Below are 18,735 nucleotides of genomic sequence, written 5' to 3' on the forward strand. Positions count from 1 at the left end.
AAAAATGAGGAAAAGAAAGCAAGCCGCAAGCCACATAGTGAAAGCTCCGAGCAAACACAGGAAAGTTAACATGTCTTTACTGAACTATCTAACAGGGGCTCTGGGCGATATTGAGTGGCAGATCATTTCTGTGGAAGAAAAAATAATTAACAACTCTGCCAACTTGTCCCCGCAACAACAGGATATGGCTAGTAAAGCGATATGTGAGACCAGCCTGGCAGAAACATAGAGGAATGGGACACTGGTCATAGATAGCTGCGGCAAAACGAATAATGGGTGTGTTCAGGTAATTGAAGACGACGTTTTAGTTGATGAGGGGAAAGCAAACGAGTTAATTTTAAGGAAAACTGGTTGTAATTTGCCCAAAGGAGTGGTAGCGACCAATAATCCTGGAGATATAGTTTTGATACATCCAGTACCATCGACTACCCCTAGATCCATTAAGTCCAAACCAAAAAGGTTGTGCGCAAAAACACAGGGGGCGCAGGAACAAAACACAGAGGGACTCAGGCACCCTAAAGGGGGGAAAACAGCAATCACAACCCCCAGTGAGACAGCAGAAGTCCTACAAGCTATAAAAGATCTTGAGGCATCCTTGCTACTATCAATTAATTCACTAAGTTTAAGGCTGGATAAAATTGAAGTCAACGTAGGAAAATTCCTTGGGGCCTCCAGACAAAAGCAATAGGTATGGATGCACCAAATCAGAAACCTTTGGGGAATATGGTGCAACCTGATAGGCGTAGTACTATCATAATCTCCCCGAAAATTAAGAAAAAGGTGAAACCGAAAGACAGTGTGTTTGCTATGACCAACGAGTCATTACACCCACCCCCTGTGCAAATAATCATCCACCGATGGAAGAGGGATCTACTTCTAAGACTCTAGGAGGGGAGGGCCAGAAATCAGGGGTTGAGTCAAGGCATGGAATAAATATCCATAGGCGGGCAAATAATGCAGGTGGGGAGCCAGACAATGCTCAAACACTCAACCTTCCCCCTGCAGCAACACCCTATACTATTATTTTAGTAAATGTCCCTAAACTATCATCAGATACTGAAGAATCCTGGCCTGCTTTGAGGAATAAAACAATTAATTGGCTGGGCAAAAGGACAGACCTAACAAATGCCCTCTTCAAAGAGTTTAAAATGGTGAGGAGGGTGGCCTGGGTGGGTAAATGTGATAAACCTTATAAAGGGGACTGTATAGTGTTGTCTCTAGGTGTACCAACCCTAGTCAGGGAAGTTCTAAGAAGAATATACAGATCAAATCTATCTGATACTAGCATACAAGTCCAACCTTTGGGTTTTTTTACCCGCCCCAAAACTCAAATATCTTGGTTAATTTCGATGGGACAGGCAGGAGACAGGTGGAAACAGATTTTTCAGTTGCTGTGTTAAACAGATTTGGCCCCTTAGTTCGCTGTATGGGATTGATTGACATTCAACTACTAGGGATGGCAATATATCTGGGAATTCAGTAAATCCTGATAACGCGGGTAATAAGATTGCGCAGGCAGGAGAAAATGAGGCCGCAGTTGAAAGCATCCCAGCTTACAGCAGTGGTTCTCAGCCTCCCAAAGATAATACGGCCAAAAAGATTGCGCAGTCAAGAGACAATGAGGCTAAAGCTGAAAGCAACTTAGGCAATAGCAGTGGTGCTCAGCTTCGCAAAGATAACCCGGAAGGTATACTTAAAATCTTGTTCTGGAATGTGGCAGGCCTAAAAAATAAGGCGATTGATCAGGCATGGCTAACCTATATTGATACATTTGATGTTCTGTGTCTCCAACAGACCTGGGCAATAGAAACCATCCATTTAAATGGGTTTAAGACTTTTCATACATCAGCGATACAATCTCCTAGTGGTAGGCCAAAAGGTGGGCAATGCATATATATTTCGAATTGACTGGTTACACATAAGTGTGTGATGGTTAATTCTGAAATATTTTATCAAACGGTGTCTATTCAGACGGATAACGTAAATTTTTATAACAATATCGAACTATTACATTTAGGATCAGTTTTAGGAAAAGTAAGTAGAGATATGGCTAAGTCCGCTCTAAATGTTAACGCTGAAACCATACCCATTTGGGGGGGCGACTTTAACACCAGCCTGTGCCCACTGGTGGGTGGAGGGAATTGCGGGCTAACTTTAGATGAGACTGATCCTTCTTTTCATTTTCAACACACTACAAAGGGTGATCAGTTCAATGAGGTCATGTTTAAACATGACCTGGGATTTTCTAATTGTTTGTGTACCCCTTTTGTAGAGTTTGAAAACACATTTATAGGGAGAGGAACTCAATCACTCATAGACTTTATCCTACTCCCAAACCATTATGCAAGTTATGTGAAGGCATTTTTTACTCATCAAAATGTCATGAGTGATCACTGGGCCATTAGTGTGAACATAAAAACCCCAAGTAGGGATCGCAGTAAGACCGGTAATAAGATAGTATGGGTACGGGATATAACGCTTGGAAAAAGAAATGGATATACTATCCGTTGGGGAAGCCGGGACTGCTCAAAATAAGGCAACAAAATAATAGCCAAAGCCGTTGATCCAATTCTAAAATGCCTAAGCGATTGCTGGACTCACAATGACATTTTAATAGCTTTTCAAAACATCACTGAGGTGGTAAAAACTACCCTATTTAAAGACCCCAAGCGCTCTCAAAATATAAAAAAAAGGGTGGTTTGATAAAAACAGTTCCAATAGTTATAGTAGACTTAAAAAGGCATTGCATAGCGAATCAAGAGATATGACTGTAATTAGGGAGTGCAGGAAACTATATCAGGCAGCTCGAAAAAACAGGTTATTGGAATTAAAAAACAAAGCCTGGGAAGATCTTATTGTGATGGAGCGAGGTTTCGCACATTTAGCGACTTGCTTGTATTCATGAACCTCAAATAACTTTAAAAATGTAATCAATCTGTTTGTCTTACTAATATTGCTCATTTTACATTACACGGGGTTGTCCCAGAGAAGCTTGCTTATGTGTTTGTTAATCGTAATACGCTTGCCTCTAAAATGGCTGCTGCTAAGCGGGGATTTAGTCTGCGCATGCGTCGGTCATACCCATGTGATGTGACGCACTCGCAGTTCTGGTGGGAATTTGTTGCTCATGCGCAATACAGCTAAAATGGCTGCTTTATGTTCTCACATGCTCCGAGCTTGCATAGCCGCTTCTACAAAGCTGTTTGTTCTGCACTTACCCTAATGCAAATAGTTATTATAAAGTAAGGGATATAGTATAGCCATTTCATGGTATACAGTGTAATATTTTATTCTGTGTTTCTAAATTGTTTTCGCTTACTTTTCATGTATCGTATTCTTTGGGCCTGGGAGGTGCTTACTACTCCATCTTGGAAAAGCCTGTGTGGTACCAGTCACGTGATGGGGGAAAAGAGCCATGCAGCAGTGGAACCTAGCCAGCTGGCAGCCTCGCCCAAGATGCTCCTGGGAACCGACCTGTAACCCAGCAGGACGAAGCTGAACTGTACCTTAGATCGCTACAATTGTATTTACTGCTGTATACCCCATTGTCCTCTGTAAAGCATATGTCATGGGAAACTAGAAATGTAAGGGGTGGGTACAAAAATGAATATTAAGTCTGAGAAAGTCTAAATTTTGGTGGTTTGATGACTTAACCTCCTCCTTTGTCCAATCAGAACTTGGGGATTCTTTCACTTGCAACATTGGGGGGTGGTACACTGACCCGAAAAACAGTATAACGAGCCTAGGTTTAGCTAGAGAAATTGTCCGACTTGTCCGAATAGCTGACCTGTCACTGACCCAACGTACTCTATAGGTGACTGATACAGAGAGCTGCGGAGCACTCTGTCCGAATTTCCACAGACCCACTCGGGGTTTTGGGAACCTTAAGTGCTGGCGAAGCACTTTGCTGGGAGATTCGAGAACCCAATCGGGGTTACTGGCAGATTCCTTGCAGAGAGGGAGTAGCGCAGGCGTTGCAACCGAAGCTGCAGGTGTTGGTCGTACCCTTTGGTGAACCCTGTCCTGATCCAAATCCTGGGGTTATCCTGTCCTGACTGTCCATGAGCGGTACCTGCTCGCCTACTGGCAACCTAAGTCCTTGAGGGTCCTTTCCCGCCTTTACAAACTGACCCGTGGCCAGGGTTAGTCTTCATTCTGTCCTAGGTAAATATAAATTCTATGTGGGTGTTTGTCTATCTAAACTTTCTTTCCTCCTGTCTCAAATAAAGCATAATTGCATACGTTCCTTTCTTCCTTTATCTCTCTATAAATGAGATTTTCATGCATTATTTGTCTAATAGCATGTTCCACTTTCTACCTACCTTTATTAAAGTGCTAAATCGTTTGCATATATAGTTTGTTCCATTCTTACCCTCCCTTATAGAGAATAAGCACATCTGGATAAATCATAATTCATAAGTTTCGTTTCCTTTGAACAGTTAGTGAATTTCGAAAGTCTACTTTGATTAGCATGTTCCCGTTCCTTACCCGCCTTTAGTGAAGTTGTGAAAGTCTGTTGATATAAATTAGCGTGTTCCTTATTTTTAGGTCTCGCCTGTCGATGCGCATGCGCATCGAGCTTGCGAGACTATGGGGGCTTAACCACTCTTTAACTGACTTGCAAGGAATCGTGGCGATTCCTTGCAGTGCCCGTGACTTTTAAGCTCAATGCGCATGCGCATTGAGCTTAAAAGCGCGTGCACATCAGTTCCCTCAGCCGCACTCCAGGCCCCCGCTCCGCCCCCTCTCCTGCCCGCCGTGTCGCATTTCTCCTCCCCCCTCCCCTTATCTGCCTTCCCTCCGTCTGTTCCCTCTCCCCGCTCCGCCCCCTCCCCTGCCCGCCGTGTCGCATTTCTCCTCCCCCCTCCCCTTCTCTCTCTTCCCTCCGTCTTGTCTTATAAGTCACCTCTCCCACACAGTAGACTACACATCAGTTGATCGTTCGCCCACAGCATAACCTCCCTAGCTTTACCATCAGTATGTCATGCCACGCCCACAGGTTTCACACTTCTCGGTTCAGCAGACCTTGTAGTACCAGCAGGTCATCTCCACCCTTCCCTCTTCTGCGCCTGCACATCTCAGGCTCTTCATAGCTTACGTCCCTCTCACGATAGCGCCTAAACGTGCTTTTAATTTAATGTGCTAAAAGGTGCGCATTTGCAGGTAGTAATACACGTACACGCGAGCCTTCATGGTGGGATCGAGCACGGTTATTGGCCGCAGGGTCCGTAGAGAGCTTTGCGTGGAGGTTCCGGGAGGAGTGAAGGGCACCTCCACACCCTCCTCCGCTCCCAGCGCAGTGGGGCTACTGTCCGAATCGGCCGAGTCTTTCAGGGCTAACATGGCGGACACAGCACAACCACCAACTGCACCAACCTAAGTCTCAACGATTGTTTACAATTGTAACTTCCGGTCTGCAGTGTAAGCCCTTTAGGGCGGGTCAATACCGTGACGTTATAAAACGTACGTCCAAAGACTAGAACGGCACTTTACGTTCTGGCAGGCCAGATGGCATATGTTCCCAAAGGAAACTGAAATTCTGCCAAGCATAGGCGGGGCATATTTAGCTAGCTAATACAGCAGCGTAGGTATATTACAATTTTTACTTTTTTATGTATGCGGGTGAAACGTTATACCTTATTAAACTAGGCGTCAAATCATGATGTTCGAAACAAGCACTGGTAAATGCAATTTGTTTCGCCTATATCATAGAAGCCAACATCTGAAAAAATATTCTAGGGACATTTTGCAGCACAGCTATCAATTACTTCAGCATTTACCACACCTACTGCCCAAAGCCCCACCTACTCAGCCAACCCAAATAATTAGCATAATGTAACTTTCACTTTTGGCTCTTGTGATACCAGGAATAAGAAAAGTAGAGCAAGATGTTTGATAACATTTCAAAACAAATACAAGAGTGCCATCTGCTGGAGGTCAATGCGCTTGAGCGTGCACAGCATCAAATTGTCAGCCATCTGTTGCCCAGCACACAGCATGTTTCCATTCATCAACCGGGTGCCTGCTGTGTTTTATCTTTTCAAATGGCAGCCGCGCATTTTCTCACAGCTCTCGCCAGTGCAGGAGTGGATTTGTGCCCTTCACCCTCCTAGCTGTGTCTCTTCCGGGAACCCAACTGCCTCGCTGCGCATCGCAGCTCCCCTTCCCACTTGCTTTTTAAAGTTTCTTGTTTGTTGCACGGGCATTAAATATGTAGGCACAAAGAAAATTCTACGCTGCCTATGTGGAGCTTACACCGGGAAGGCTTTGGCAAGGGGCTGGGAAGATGGTTAAACTCACTTTCATGCCGGACAAACATGGGGGCTCCATAACAGGGAAGTTTCCAGCAACTGATAAAAGACACAATAACATGGCTATCAAGTCAAGCACAAATACCTCATAAATCATATGCTTGTCTCCAGGAAGTGCATACCTTAGCTGCCCTCGAACCAAGGACTGGTTAGAAAGGTGCAAATAAAAAAAGGTTGAGAGATTTTTTTTAAACACTTTTTGAAAAGTGAAAAATAACTCTCCCCCTCCCATCTTCCCTCTCTCCTCAACCTCCCCTCCCCCCTCTCTTCTCACTCACCCCTCATTCTCTCCCCTTTCTCCCCTCGCCTCTCCCCTCTCACCACTCTCCCCTCCCTCTCTCAAATCCCACTCTCTCCTCACTCACTCCTCTCTCCCCTCTCCTCACTCACCCCTCTCCTCACCCACCCCTCTCCCCCATCTCCCCTCTCACCACTCACCACTACACTCCCTCTCCGACTCCTCTCTCTCTCCTCACTCACCCCTCTCTCGCCTCTCTCCCCTCTCCTCACTCACCCCTCTCCTCACTCTCTCCAGGCCTGACTCTCTCCTCCCCTCTCACCACTCTCCCCCTTCACACCACTCTCCCCTCTCAACACCACTCTCCTCACCACTCTCCCCACCGCTCTCCCCTCTCACCACCACTCTCCCCTCTCACCACCACTCTCATCTCACCACCACTCTCCCCTCTCCTCACCACTCTCCCCTCTCCTCAACACTCTCCACTCTCCCCTCTCCTCACCACTCTGCCCTCTCACCACTCTGCCCTCTCATCCCTCTCACCACTCTACCCTCTCACCACTCTCCCCTCTCACCACTCTCCCCTCACCACTCTCCCCTATACCAACTATCTTCTCTCATCCCACCTCACCAGTATGCACTCTCACCACTCTCCCCTCTCACCATCACTCTCCCCTCCCTTCTTTTTCCCCTCACTCCTCACTCTCCCATCACTTTTCCCTCCCCCTCTATCCCCACTCTACCCTCCCTCTCACCACTCTCCTCCCTCGCACCATTCTCCACCCTCTCACCACTCTCCCCTCTCACAACTGTCCTCTCTCCTCTCTCCTGTCTTCTCTCTCTCCTCTCTCTTCCCCCTCTCCTCACTCTCCCCTCCCCTCTACCATCTCCCATCTCTCTCCACACTCTTCCTTCTCTCTCCTCTACCCTCTCTCCACACTCTCCTCCCTTTCTCCCCTCTTTCCTCACTCTCCCTTCTCTCCCCTCCCCTCTCCCATCTCTCCTCAAGGTACACACGATTGTCAATGAGCACTAACACAGCATCATTTATACCATTTCGGCATTAGTCAACACCACTGTTGTTCTCATCTTCATCTCCCCCATGGTTACTCCTTTCCCAGGTCTATCTCCATTGCTCTGCCTTCCACCTCTCATGCCTCTCTCCCAAACTCATCTTCTCCCTTTCTATACTCAACTCTCTCCCTTTCTATAATCTCAGACTCCCTCTCCTGCTTCTCTCTCTTGCTTCGCTCTTGGGCTCCCTGTCCATACTTCTCGCCCCTGATACACTCTGTCTCCCTCTCCATGCTTCTGTCCCCTGCTGCACTCTCAGGCTCCCTGTCCGTGCATCTCACCCTTGCTTCACTCTTGGGCTCCCTCTCCGTGCTTCTCTTCCTTGCTGCACTCTCTGCTCCCTCTCTTTGCTTCTCTGCCCTGCTGCACTCTCGTGCTCTCTAGAGATGTGGCCTAACGACCAGAGCTGCCATCTAAGTCAAGTAAATACAAAACATGTTGCATTCCAAATGCTATAGGTGTCACATTTGCGAAAGTTATAACTATTGGCATTGTAAATGACAAAGCTATCCATTTAGCTATTTTAAAAACCAACATATAAATAAAATATTTGTCATTTACAAGACCAATAGCTCCAACTTTTCTAATGCGAGACCTATTGCATTTCCAATGCTTGTTCTCCTTCCCTTTAGTTTCAATGATTCTTACACTCATTCATAGCTATACGATATTTCTAATTCTTTTTATAGACAGTTTGATCTGTGTAAATCTTTGGCTCATGGCATATGATGATGATGATGATTACATAAAGGTTTTGAAAACTTCCTGAGTTTGTGGTTATTATAAGGAGTATAAACATTATTCAATGTGTATTTGGTATTTGTGTTGTCTATTTGTCTCACAGCTAGCTCCTTGATCCATTGTGATCTTAGGTACCTGTGACGAGGATTGGTAAGTCAGGTACACTGAAATAAAATAGAAAGGAACTGAATTGCTGGTAGTAGAGTGAGGGTTACCCGATTAATGTGTTATGAAAATAAATATTTTATGGGCCCAAGTGTGCATTGTTTTGGTGACAGAGTTGGTCGGGTGACCTGCGCGCTCTAACAATTGAGGCTGGTGAGACCAAAGATGGGCATGAAGTTTTGGGCCACGGTAAATGCACCCTTTCTTGCTAACAAAACAGATGAACCTACTATTGAGCTGGCTATAGAAGAACAGGCATGGATTAACTTTTTTTCTACCGTCTACGCAAGACAAAATTTAGATGAGGGTATTTTTGAGAGACCTGAAATGGAGACCATACCACAGCCCTTTTTACCCATTAAACTTGACTTTTCACTTGAAGATGTTACTATGGCAGTCAAAGCAAGTAAGAGCGGAAAGGCCGCCGGTCCTGACGGGATACCTATTGATTTATATAAATCTAATTTGGAGGGATGGGGTTCGATTTTAACAAGAGTTCTACATGCCTGCTGTGAAAGAGGTTTTATTTCCACATGGTCGGAATCCATCATTGTACCTATTTTAAAAAAGGGTGATCGAGAGAACCCTGCCTCTTACCGCCCGATATCTTTGTTGGACTCTTTAATGAAAGTATTGGGCAGAATCGTCTTAGAAAAATTACAGGGCTGTACCGAAGAAAACAATATTTTAAGTGAAGTCCAATATGGTTTTAGAGCTGGCTTAGGCACAAATGAGCAGATTTTGAACTTAAGTATTTTAATTGATAAATATGTTTGAACAAAAGGAAGTAATTTTTATTTGGCCTTTGTAGACCTCTTAGCAGCCTTTGATTGTGTAGTCCAAGAGAAACTATGGGGGATTTTAAAAGATATGAAAGTTGACCCCATTTTAATACAATATTTAAGACAATTATACACATGAGCTACCGTAAAGGATCGCTATGGCATTGAGGGTGAGTGCACCGCTCCATTTCAAGTCGAACGAGGTGTAAGACAGGGCTGTGTGTTGGCACCTCTCCTGTTCTCATTATATACCAACGCATTAGAACAGGAGTTGGTGTCAAATACCAGTGACCCGCCATTAGTAAATTCCCGCCCCAGTTGCTTCTCTTCTGTATGCGGACGACGCCGTCCTCATGTCTCGCACTCAAATAGGACTACAAAGGGCCCTTTGTTTTTACACAAGTTTTATGGCTAGTCTTGGATTAAAATTGAATGCAAAAAAAAGCTTTGTGGTGTCATGTGGTTACAGTAGAAAAAAGACCAGAAGTTTCCAGGCGGGGGAAACAAGGTGGAGGTTACCCCCGCATTCAGTTATCTAGGAGTGCTCTTTGATAAATCTGGCTCTTGGTTACCAGCCGTTAAGGCTAGGTCCCTACTCTTTATGAAATCCATCGCAGCACTTTTTAATTTCTCTAAAAAACTGGGGAAAAGGCCACCAGATATTTTACTAAAAATATATCGCGCACGGTGCGTGAGTACTGCAATTTACGGGGCAGGTATCTGGGGTTTCCAAGACTGCAGTATAATTCAACGCATCGAAAATACCTTCCTGAGATCTCTGTTAAGTGTCCCAAATAGTACCCCTGTTTTTAATTGCCACTCAGAAATGGGGGTTACATACATCTCTGATCTGATCCAGGCACAACCAGTTCTGTTATTGCACAGAATTTGGACCACCGAGAATGCAAGACTAAACAGAGAAATAATTAAGGACTAAATGGATAAGTCTTGTAAAATACCATGGTTAAAATATGTGGGAAGTTTAATGCAGGATATTGGCCACCTAGAATACTACACCAATCCTGACTGCATGATTCTTATAAAACTTAAAGACTTTAAAAAAATGGTCATGTCGCACCTAGAAGGAATTAGACTAGCATCTGAGTTAAATAAATCAATGGTGATTAGCCACCAACTGACCCTGACGACTGTATTCATACAACCCTACTTGCTGTGTGTCCAGTGTGGATATGACAGATACCTTTTGACAAGATTTAGGTTTGGGATCCTCCATCATATAATCTCATATCCAACTGTAAATGAATGGTCAAGAGTATTATGTAAATGTCCCTGCGCCAACGTATCCAGACAAAGTACAAAGCATGTGGTTTTATTTTGTAAATTATATAACAAAGAGAGGAGAAGATGGCTAACACCCCTACTAAAGCAGGGCGGATGGAGACAATTTACAGATGCTTGAAAATTATTACTGTATTGGGTCTATGGTGGGGTTCCTAAAGATTGTTATGAGGACTAGAAAAGCTGTCAACAATTGAATCATGGGACATATGGTAAGAAATATAGGTTATATGGAAGAATGAAATTACCCCGATTTTAAGTCTAACTTTTTTAAATGATTGCTGCTTATATCTGAATAGTTTTATGTATAGAATGAAAATGTATTATTGTATTATGTGTTTGCTTTTATGATTTTAACTCTTCAAAATCGAATAAAGCTCATTTAGATTGATTGATTGCACGTTAGTTGTTTCCAATTATTCAATTTTTTTTTACAATAGTTCTCTTTTCTTGCAGGACATTACCTGGCAAGATGAACACTCCGCTCCATTCTCTTGGGAAACAAGGGTAAGCTATGTAGCCATGATTATTTTGTTTTTTAAATGTAAGATGTCTCTCACTGACGTGTCAGTGTCGAACGTACGCATTTCTATGCACATGTGTGGATCGGATGTGCATAGAGCTGAATCCCTATTTAACATGCACAGTGCTGAGGAAGACCAGGGTGAACAGTTTTCCCTTAATGTACAGTGATGAATAAGGTACTAGCCTTTGACGCAGGAAAAGCCCTCGATGGGTCTCTGTCTCCTTCCCTCATTGGGTGAGAGCTGATAGGCCCCTTGTTTGCTTCGGTGTTTGAGCAACGGAGGCAAGGCCCTGGCGTGCACAGGTTGGTGGAGGTGCTTGTTTCTTCCTACCTTCATCCAGCCTCGAGCTGGCCTCTGCACTTCAGCTGAGCTCTGAAGAACCAATAACCTATTTCTCTGCACGCATTCTTGTGCTCGCACTTTTCCAATCCATAGTAGGGAATCGCGGCTTCTTTGGCTGACATGTCACAGACATGCTTGCAATGGTTGGCATAATAAAAATCGTGCTAAACTCTAGTGGCAAAACTGGGATTTTTTTTTTTTAAACGAAAATTGATGGTTGGTGGAGATTTTCAGAAAACGACTAACTGATATTTTTGAAAACAATTAGTATATTTTCTAATATTTCAATGTGGCATCTGGTTTCAGTGTTTCTGTCATATTTACTCAATGCCTGGGACAACATGGCTGCCCTTTTTGAACTTGAAAGCTACTTTCCCTTGTTTATGTAAAAAAACAAAAAATGCCAGTATGTACATGGATTCCATTAAGAGTAATTGTATGGTTATTTTATGTAGATACCCTCAAGACCTACCCTGGATGTAGCCTTCTTAACTTAACATTGGACAACCCTGAGGTATCTAATTGTCCTTTTATTTGAGTCTCGCCATTGGTCCCATCGTTCAGGCATGATAATGCAAGTTTGGCCTTCACCTATTAGCATTTGACGACTAAGCAAAAGAAAATATTCCTTGCCGAGATCCAAAAGGGACATTTAGACTGGAAAAAGTTGGGTAGGATATAAAAGACTGAATGAAGCCCCTACACACTTTGCACATTATCAAGAATAGAAAACCCCACAGAGAATAGTGGAGCGTAACTTGCACAAAGTTTGATGGAAGTGCAAAGATCTAAATGGCTCATTGTGTGTCTAAAACCCTTGCTAAGCTTCATAAGGGCTGCGGTAAACTTCATAGTCTGCTCATGTGTCCACACGCCAATGGACATGAAATTTCCCTAATAAGAAGGCAATTCCTGTTAGAAACTGAATGCAGTTGGTCCAAATTGTACCTGAAATTAACGCATCCCTGAGAATAAGTAATTTAATTTTGAGTCCATTTCCATTATGTATATCAGAGACTGGGTCTTTGATCATCTTTAAGTTTTACAACATCAATCTTTTTGTTGCTCCTTGTCTCCAGTATGCTGATGTTACATGGGGTTTATGGACTGTTGTCATTATCTTTTGCATCATTATTATTTACTGGTTTCAGTATATTTCACATTATTATTATTATAGTTTTGCTTGTGCATGTGTTTCCCTATTAGTATGGAAATCTGTAATGGATACTAAGGTCAGCAGCAAACTCAGGCCCATTTCTTTAACTGGACGCCTGGCTGTAGTCGCAGGTTCTTTTGTGCGCTCCTATTTGGATTTGATCTTTCTCAATTAATACTTCATTCCTTGTTGATATGAACGTTTGTCTACCACTGCCAGTCCACTACAGTATGCTGAAGAATCGCTCACCATTTTGAGTATCACAGCTTACTCTTGCTAAGCATTGCTCATTCTTTAGTTTTCCGGCCTATTCATGTTATTGCTTTATTTTTAGGCATGCTCTGGCTGTGTCTTGCTGAACAACACACAACTCAAATTGTTGAGATAAAGGCTAAACGAAGACACTTAAAAATAGACCGTCAAACCTTATAAAGATGAAAGAGTCCCAAAACATACTAAACAGGAAGGAATTATGCAAACTCAGTAAACCATTAACCCTTTCGATGCTGATGACGAGCTCAGCTCGTCATCACCCACGGGTGTCATGTGCTGATGACGAGCTGAGCTGTGCTGATGATGACGAGCTGAGCTGTGCTGATGATGACGAGCTCAGCTCGTCATCAGCACATGACACCCGTGGGTGATGACGAGCTGAGCTCGTCATCAGCATCGAAAGGGTTAATGGTTTACTGAGTTTGCATAATTCCTTCCTGTTTAGTATGTTTTGGGACTCTTTCATCTTTATAAGGTTTGACGGTCTATTTTTAAGTGTCTTCGTTTAGCCTTTATCTCAACAATTTGAGTTGTGTGTTGTTGCCAAGTCAAACAGCGTTGTTTAGGAGCTGCGTGAGCCAGCCTCGATGAAATACTACGCATTCCTGACAAGTGAATGTGGTTTAAAAATAGAAGTGCAATTCCTTGTGGTTGCTGTGTTGAAGCTTGCTATGAGGAATTACCCACAGTGATGTGTGGCTGCTTTTCATCTGTACTGTGCACATGATGCTTATGCTTTGACAGGGCAGTTTGTCCTCTAAATACCAGAAAGGCGAGTTTGAATAGAAGGAGCTATTGAATACATTTACTAAGATTGGGTCAACTTTGCAGGACACTCATTCGCACTTTTTGCCCAACATGAACAGTGTGTTTTCCGTCAGTACTGTGTGGGATATAAATTGGGCATGGTGTTGAGGCAGCTATGATTGAATCGGAATAGCTGTAATTCAATGATGTTGTGTTGTAGTATTTATATAGATCTCCATAAGTCTACGTGGGGCACCAAAGCACACATTCTGACAGGTAGCACGCAACACCGGGGTGTGGGGGGGGGGGGCATGGCTGACAGTGTTGTATTAGTTGTCATCCTATTGAGAAGTGTTAGGTGTCATTTGTGAGTGACCTGAGAGGTGCGCTTGTCTTAGGGTGCAACTCCAAGCAGAATGATGTACAAAGAGATGTGTGCTCAAATTATAGTTTAATCTACAGCATATAGGCAAATACACAGAACTATTCGAAGCAGTTGGATACTATGTGTGTGTTCACCAAAAATGGATGTAAATTTAGAAGGCCCAGTAATCCATATGTTAAGATGGGCACGGCAGAGATGTTGTGAATTGAGTAAAAAGATGCTACATCGTAAAGAAGGGGAGTTGGTGACCCGAGTAGTAAGTAGGCAGCCACCTTTTTTCGAATCCCTGTAGTGCAGAGGACAAGCTGGACTCTTCCTTGGCACAGCCCAAACTGTGCTGAGGACGAGTCCAACTCATTTAAGCACTTAGGGTAGGGAATCTCTGGTGCACGTACCAGTGACATTTTCCCATCAAGCACCCGCTTCGGGCCTCAGGGAAAGAGTATCCCCTCAGCACCAACATATTTAGGTTAGGTGTTGGCCAAGACATTTTTATTTTATTAAAATAATATGTATAATATACATAAACGGGCTTTCAGCCTCCTCTCTTCATCCATTGGTCTGTTGTTGTCATTCCCGTTTTGCTTCAGCCCACTTCAGCTTACAGCATGGGTCAATGGGTCAGCCTACTTATGGTACTGGTGAATGTCACTTTGAGCATTTTGCACTTTTACAATGAGCACATCCACAAACAAGATAACTCTTCTGTGTTGTCTGATGTGACTGTTAACACATTTGAAATGAGCACAGGGCACATCCCAGCTTGATCAGTTCCTGTCTCATTCTAATGCTGTTGTAGAGTCCTTTGGAATAGGACTGCCGCTATTTCACAGCATACCATATTGTGTTCCTGGACTCTATCGCCCCAATGGTTCTTAAATAAAATGTGCCCTAGAAGAACACCACACGTTATTGTGTTTAATTTGCAGCACACTTGTAACTGTTTTATGGAAACGTAGGTGGGGTGTAATTTGGGTTTAGTATTTTATACAGTAAACACTCTTTTTTAGGTCTCGCGACCTATCGATGCGCGCAAGCGCATCGAGCGGAGCGAGAATTCAAGTGGCGAAAATCATCGTCAAACCAAGGGCTTTCAGCCCCGCGGTTTTCATGCAGTTCACGTGAATCATGTGATTAAACATGCACGCGCATCGGCAGCATTTCTCCTGCTTAACTTGTTCCCTGCTTGCCTCTCCCCCGCCCCCCCTCCCCCACCACAGCAATGCCGAGGGCTGGTTTCACTTTCAGCCGCAGGCCGGCCCGGGCGGCCGTACTTTCAGTTGTGTTGTCTGCAGTCTCAGCCTCTCTCGCTTCTTTCTCTATCCGTCTCCTACACGTCGCCCTTGCATAGTCCCTCTGCTTCTTTCACCCCCTACTTCTCTCCCTCTTTTTCTCTTCTTTCTGTCTTCCTCACTCTGTCTTCCTAGCAAGAATTACGTGGTATGTTTTGCAAACACTTCTTCGTTTCGAGTAGCATGGCAACAGGGACACTGCACTCAGTTCAAACCCTTTCAGTGACGATGCTTGTACTGCCCTCCGCTCAGAGGTAACCATGGAGCTACGAGCAGCTCTTAACATTTCTACACATCACTGCAATATCAGAAATGAACAAATGAAACTTGTGCAGTTGAAAGAAGATACGCTTCGATTGCAATGTTTCTGCAAAAAGGGGAAAGACTGTGATAATGTGCTTAATCAGCGAGGCAAGGCGACTTCGTTTCTCCACTTCCTGTTGCCAGAGAGGGGGGGGAAACATACAGCTAATTCCAAGTTCTTAAAAAAGGGTGCATCCGATAAAGCGTGAGACAAACCCCCGGTCAGTCAAATTACCCTCTGCACTACTCCCCTCGCTCGCATTCCCAGGCTCTCCCGCCCCCATTCGGCTTCCCTCCCACACTTCTCCCAAGACAGCCTCTGCACCCTCTGCACTCCTCCCCCATCCGGCTTCATGGCAGCTGAAGCTTTGCACCCATTGTCTACCAGAACTCAGTGGTGAAAAACACCCTTGTCGTTCGTTTTCCGCCCGTTTGCAATTTCCATTCTATGTAGGGCCCACACATCATCTGTACCTGCTTTCAACTGCCAGGCAGATGAATGGAGGGGCCCCTATAGAACATGCTTCTCCTCGCTAAAATACCTGGCCTCCTACCAACCTCCGTGACATCCCTCCTTACCCCGCCCGAAACGGTGCCCTCTCCCCTCAAGGCAGAGAGACTGTGCTGCGTTGTCACACTCTCAGAGACCTGCTACGAGTAACAACTTTTGTTACCCACAAGTATTCTGTCATAGCAGTGAATAACCCGGTTTAGAAACTGGCTGTTATAAACCATCTCACCGGAGCTCATTTTATCGATCTTTGAAGAGCAAAACGTCGTCATCAATATCGGTAACAGAACCTGCAGATCACCACAGCGGGCACTCAACCTAATAAACTAACCTTCCTGCACTGAACAAGATGCACTACATGCTCTTGGTTAGGACCGGCACCGGCTGTCACTATCTTCCAACACTGACTGAGAGACGTGAATGATCCACTGGTTTGGCTGTGTTCCACTGTGTACTCCCTTTCACACAGCAAACTTCAAGACAGTGAAAGTGACTTTTGACATGGTCGGTTGTGTTTCACAGAAAACACCCCTTTCAACCGAGTAGTACAGTCTCAGGAGCAGTGTACGTATATTAGAGGATGTACATTGTTAATGCCCACTTACACATCGCACACCAAAACACGAATAACCTCCAGGTGGTTACATAACTGCTGTTATTTTCACAACTCAAAAGAAGTTGTTGTATCGACCTTGGAATAAATACATGCTGAGTCAACACTATCCAGATTGCAACATATGTTGACAAAGTGTATGTGTGCGTCCACTGCATACACTTAATTAATTGAGATATCCTGCCTCTATCAAAGATCAGCAGGGAGAAGCTTCGCATCCACGACAATTCTTCCAGCTCTACAGAACTGCAAAGAGAAAAGGAATACTAACACGTGCAAATGCATTTCAGTACATTACACTGTACAGTACACTCATTTTAACAGGAGTTCCTGGGAACAAGTAAAATTCAGTTTGAAAAAACACGGTATTCATGTCCTGCCACTAATAATAAACGCGGTCCATTAACATCCTGTTTAGAGCATATGTGCTTACAAATACACACTCATCACACATTTATTACCACAGTACAGCACATTGAACATGATAAAAACACTGTGTATTGCCACACAGATTACATACTGCAAAGACTTTAAGCAGGGAAATCACTAATAGCCACAAGTCTTTTTTCAATGTCATTTTACCACCCATTATGAATTTAACCCATTGAACCCTGGTTTTGTTAAATACCTTTTTTTAAATTAAAACACATTAAAATGCCATGGCATATACCAAATATGCAAAGGCACAGTGTAATATGCTATTCACTGGCATCACTGAAGGAGTAGCAGGGTGTCATGGCCCACTTGAAGCAGCACTACAACTTCAGCCCAACGTAGATTATTGTAGGGTTTTCCACTTAGTTTCTTACCATTTCAGTTCAATTTTGTGACATTCACGAATTTGCAAAGTAGGCCAACTTCGTACAGCCCTCATTTTGATCCTTTTTCACTTAAAACAAGGTCATCGCCAGCTTCCACATTTGGCCCCAGGAGTGCTAATCTACTTATTGGCAAACTTCATCAACTTCAAAGCTAAAATTGATTTGTTAAAATAATACAAACAGCAATTTCCAAATGGACAACTGATAAACGGCCGGTATCTAGCTAGGCACACTTTCAAAGCCCACACAGACAACTCTTTTCGACAAAAGAAACAAGCACTGGCGTTGCCAATAGGTCTCGCAGTAGGAAAGTTGGAGCTATTGGTTTTGTAAATAACATTTTATATTTATATATTGTTATTGACAATGCCAATAACGATATATAAATATAAAATGTCATTTAGAAAACCAATAGCTCCAACTTTCCTACTGCGAGACCTATTGGCAACGCCAGTGCTTGGTTTCTTTTCTTCCTTTTTCCTTTCCTTTTTTCTTTTTTGCCTTCTTCCTTGTTTCTTTCCATCTTTCTTTTTACCTCCTTTTCTCGCCTTTAAAATAAATTGTTTTCTTTGCCATTTCCTTCCTTGTTTCTCGTTTGCCTTTCATTCTTTCTCTCTTTCTTGCCTTCTCTCATCCCCCCCTCTTTCCTTTTGGTGGGTGCAGGCTGCGACAGTAGGCTCCAAAATAGATGAATGGGCGAGCAGGCAGCAGCTTAAGACAGTCCACACATATGAAGCAGCCATCAGATGTAATCCACCAATAAATTTAAATGTATCAGAATGCTCTGAGTCATGGAAGTGCAAGGAATTCTCAGTGCTTGCAGTAAGCCAGATAAAGAGATTGGTGCCCCAATTTCCCAAAAGCAGAAAGACACCCTGGCCGCCTCCCCGACAGAGACCAGATAAAGTAGTGCACCTTTTAGGGTCTGCATACTGTAAGATTAAACGTATCTGCAACATATGTAGGAATATGCTGCCTAGGAGCCTGTGAAGAGCTGGTGATGGGGCGCACAGGCTGCAGTGAAGAGATGGTGGTGAGGGGCAGAACTCTCTGGACTGCACAAGTTGAGCTCCGCGGTAGTGTAGCAGAAGCTGGGCAGTGAGTCTTTGGCCTCTAATACACTTCGCCACTGTCATGCGGTGCATGTGACGAAAT

At 43.9% G+C, this 18,735-nt stretch overlaps 1 protein-coding gene across 1 annotated transcript in view; it reads left to right on the forward strand.

The window, feature by feature from the left end:
• The window catches only part of C6H1orf198 (chromosome 6 C1orf198 homolog), a 117,691-nt gene that overhangs the window by 72,228 nt on the left and 26,728 nt on the right, over positions 1 to 18,735 (forward strand). Inside the window, exon 2 of the mRNA XM_086927143.1 lies at positions 11,067 to 11,117. Coding sequence (XP_086783269.1) covers positions 11,067 to 11,117 — 51 coding nt within the window. The remainder of the gene's footprint in view (positions 1 to 11,066; positions 11,118 to 18,735) is intronic.

This window comes from Lissotriton vulgaris, chromosome 6 (genome assembly GCF_964263255.1).
Source record: "Lissotriton vulgaris chromosome 6, aLisVul1.2, whole genome shotgun sequence".
Classification (NCBI taxonomy): domain Eukaryota; kingdom Metazoa; phylum Chordata; class Amphibia; order Caudata; family Salamandridae; genus Lissotriton; species Lissotriton vulgaris.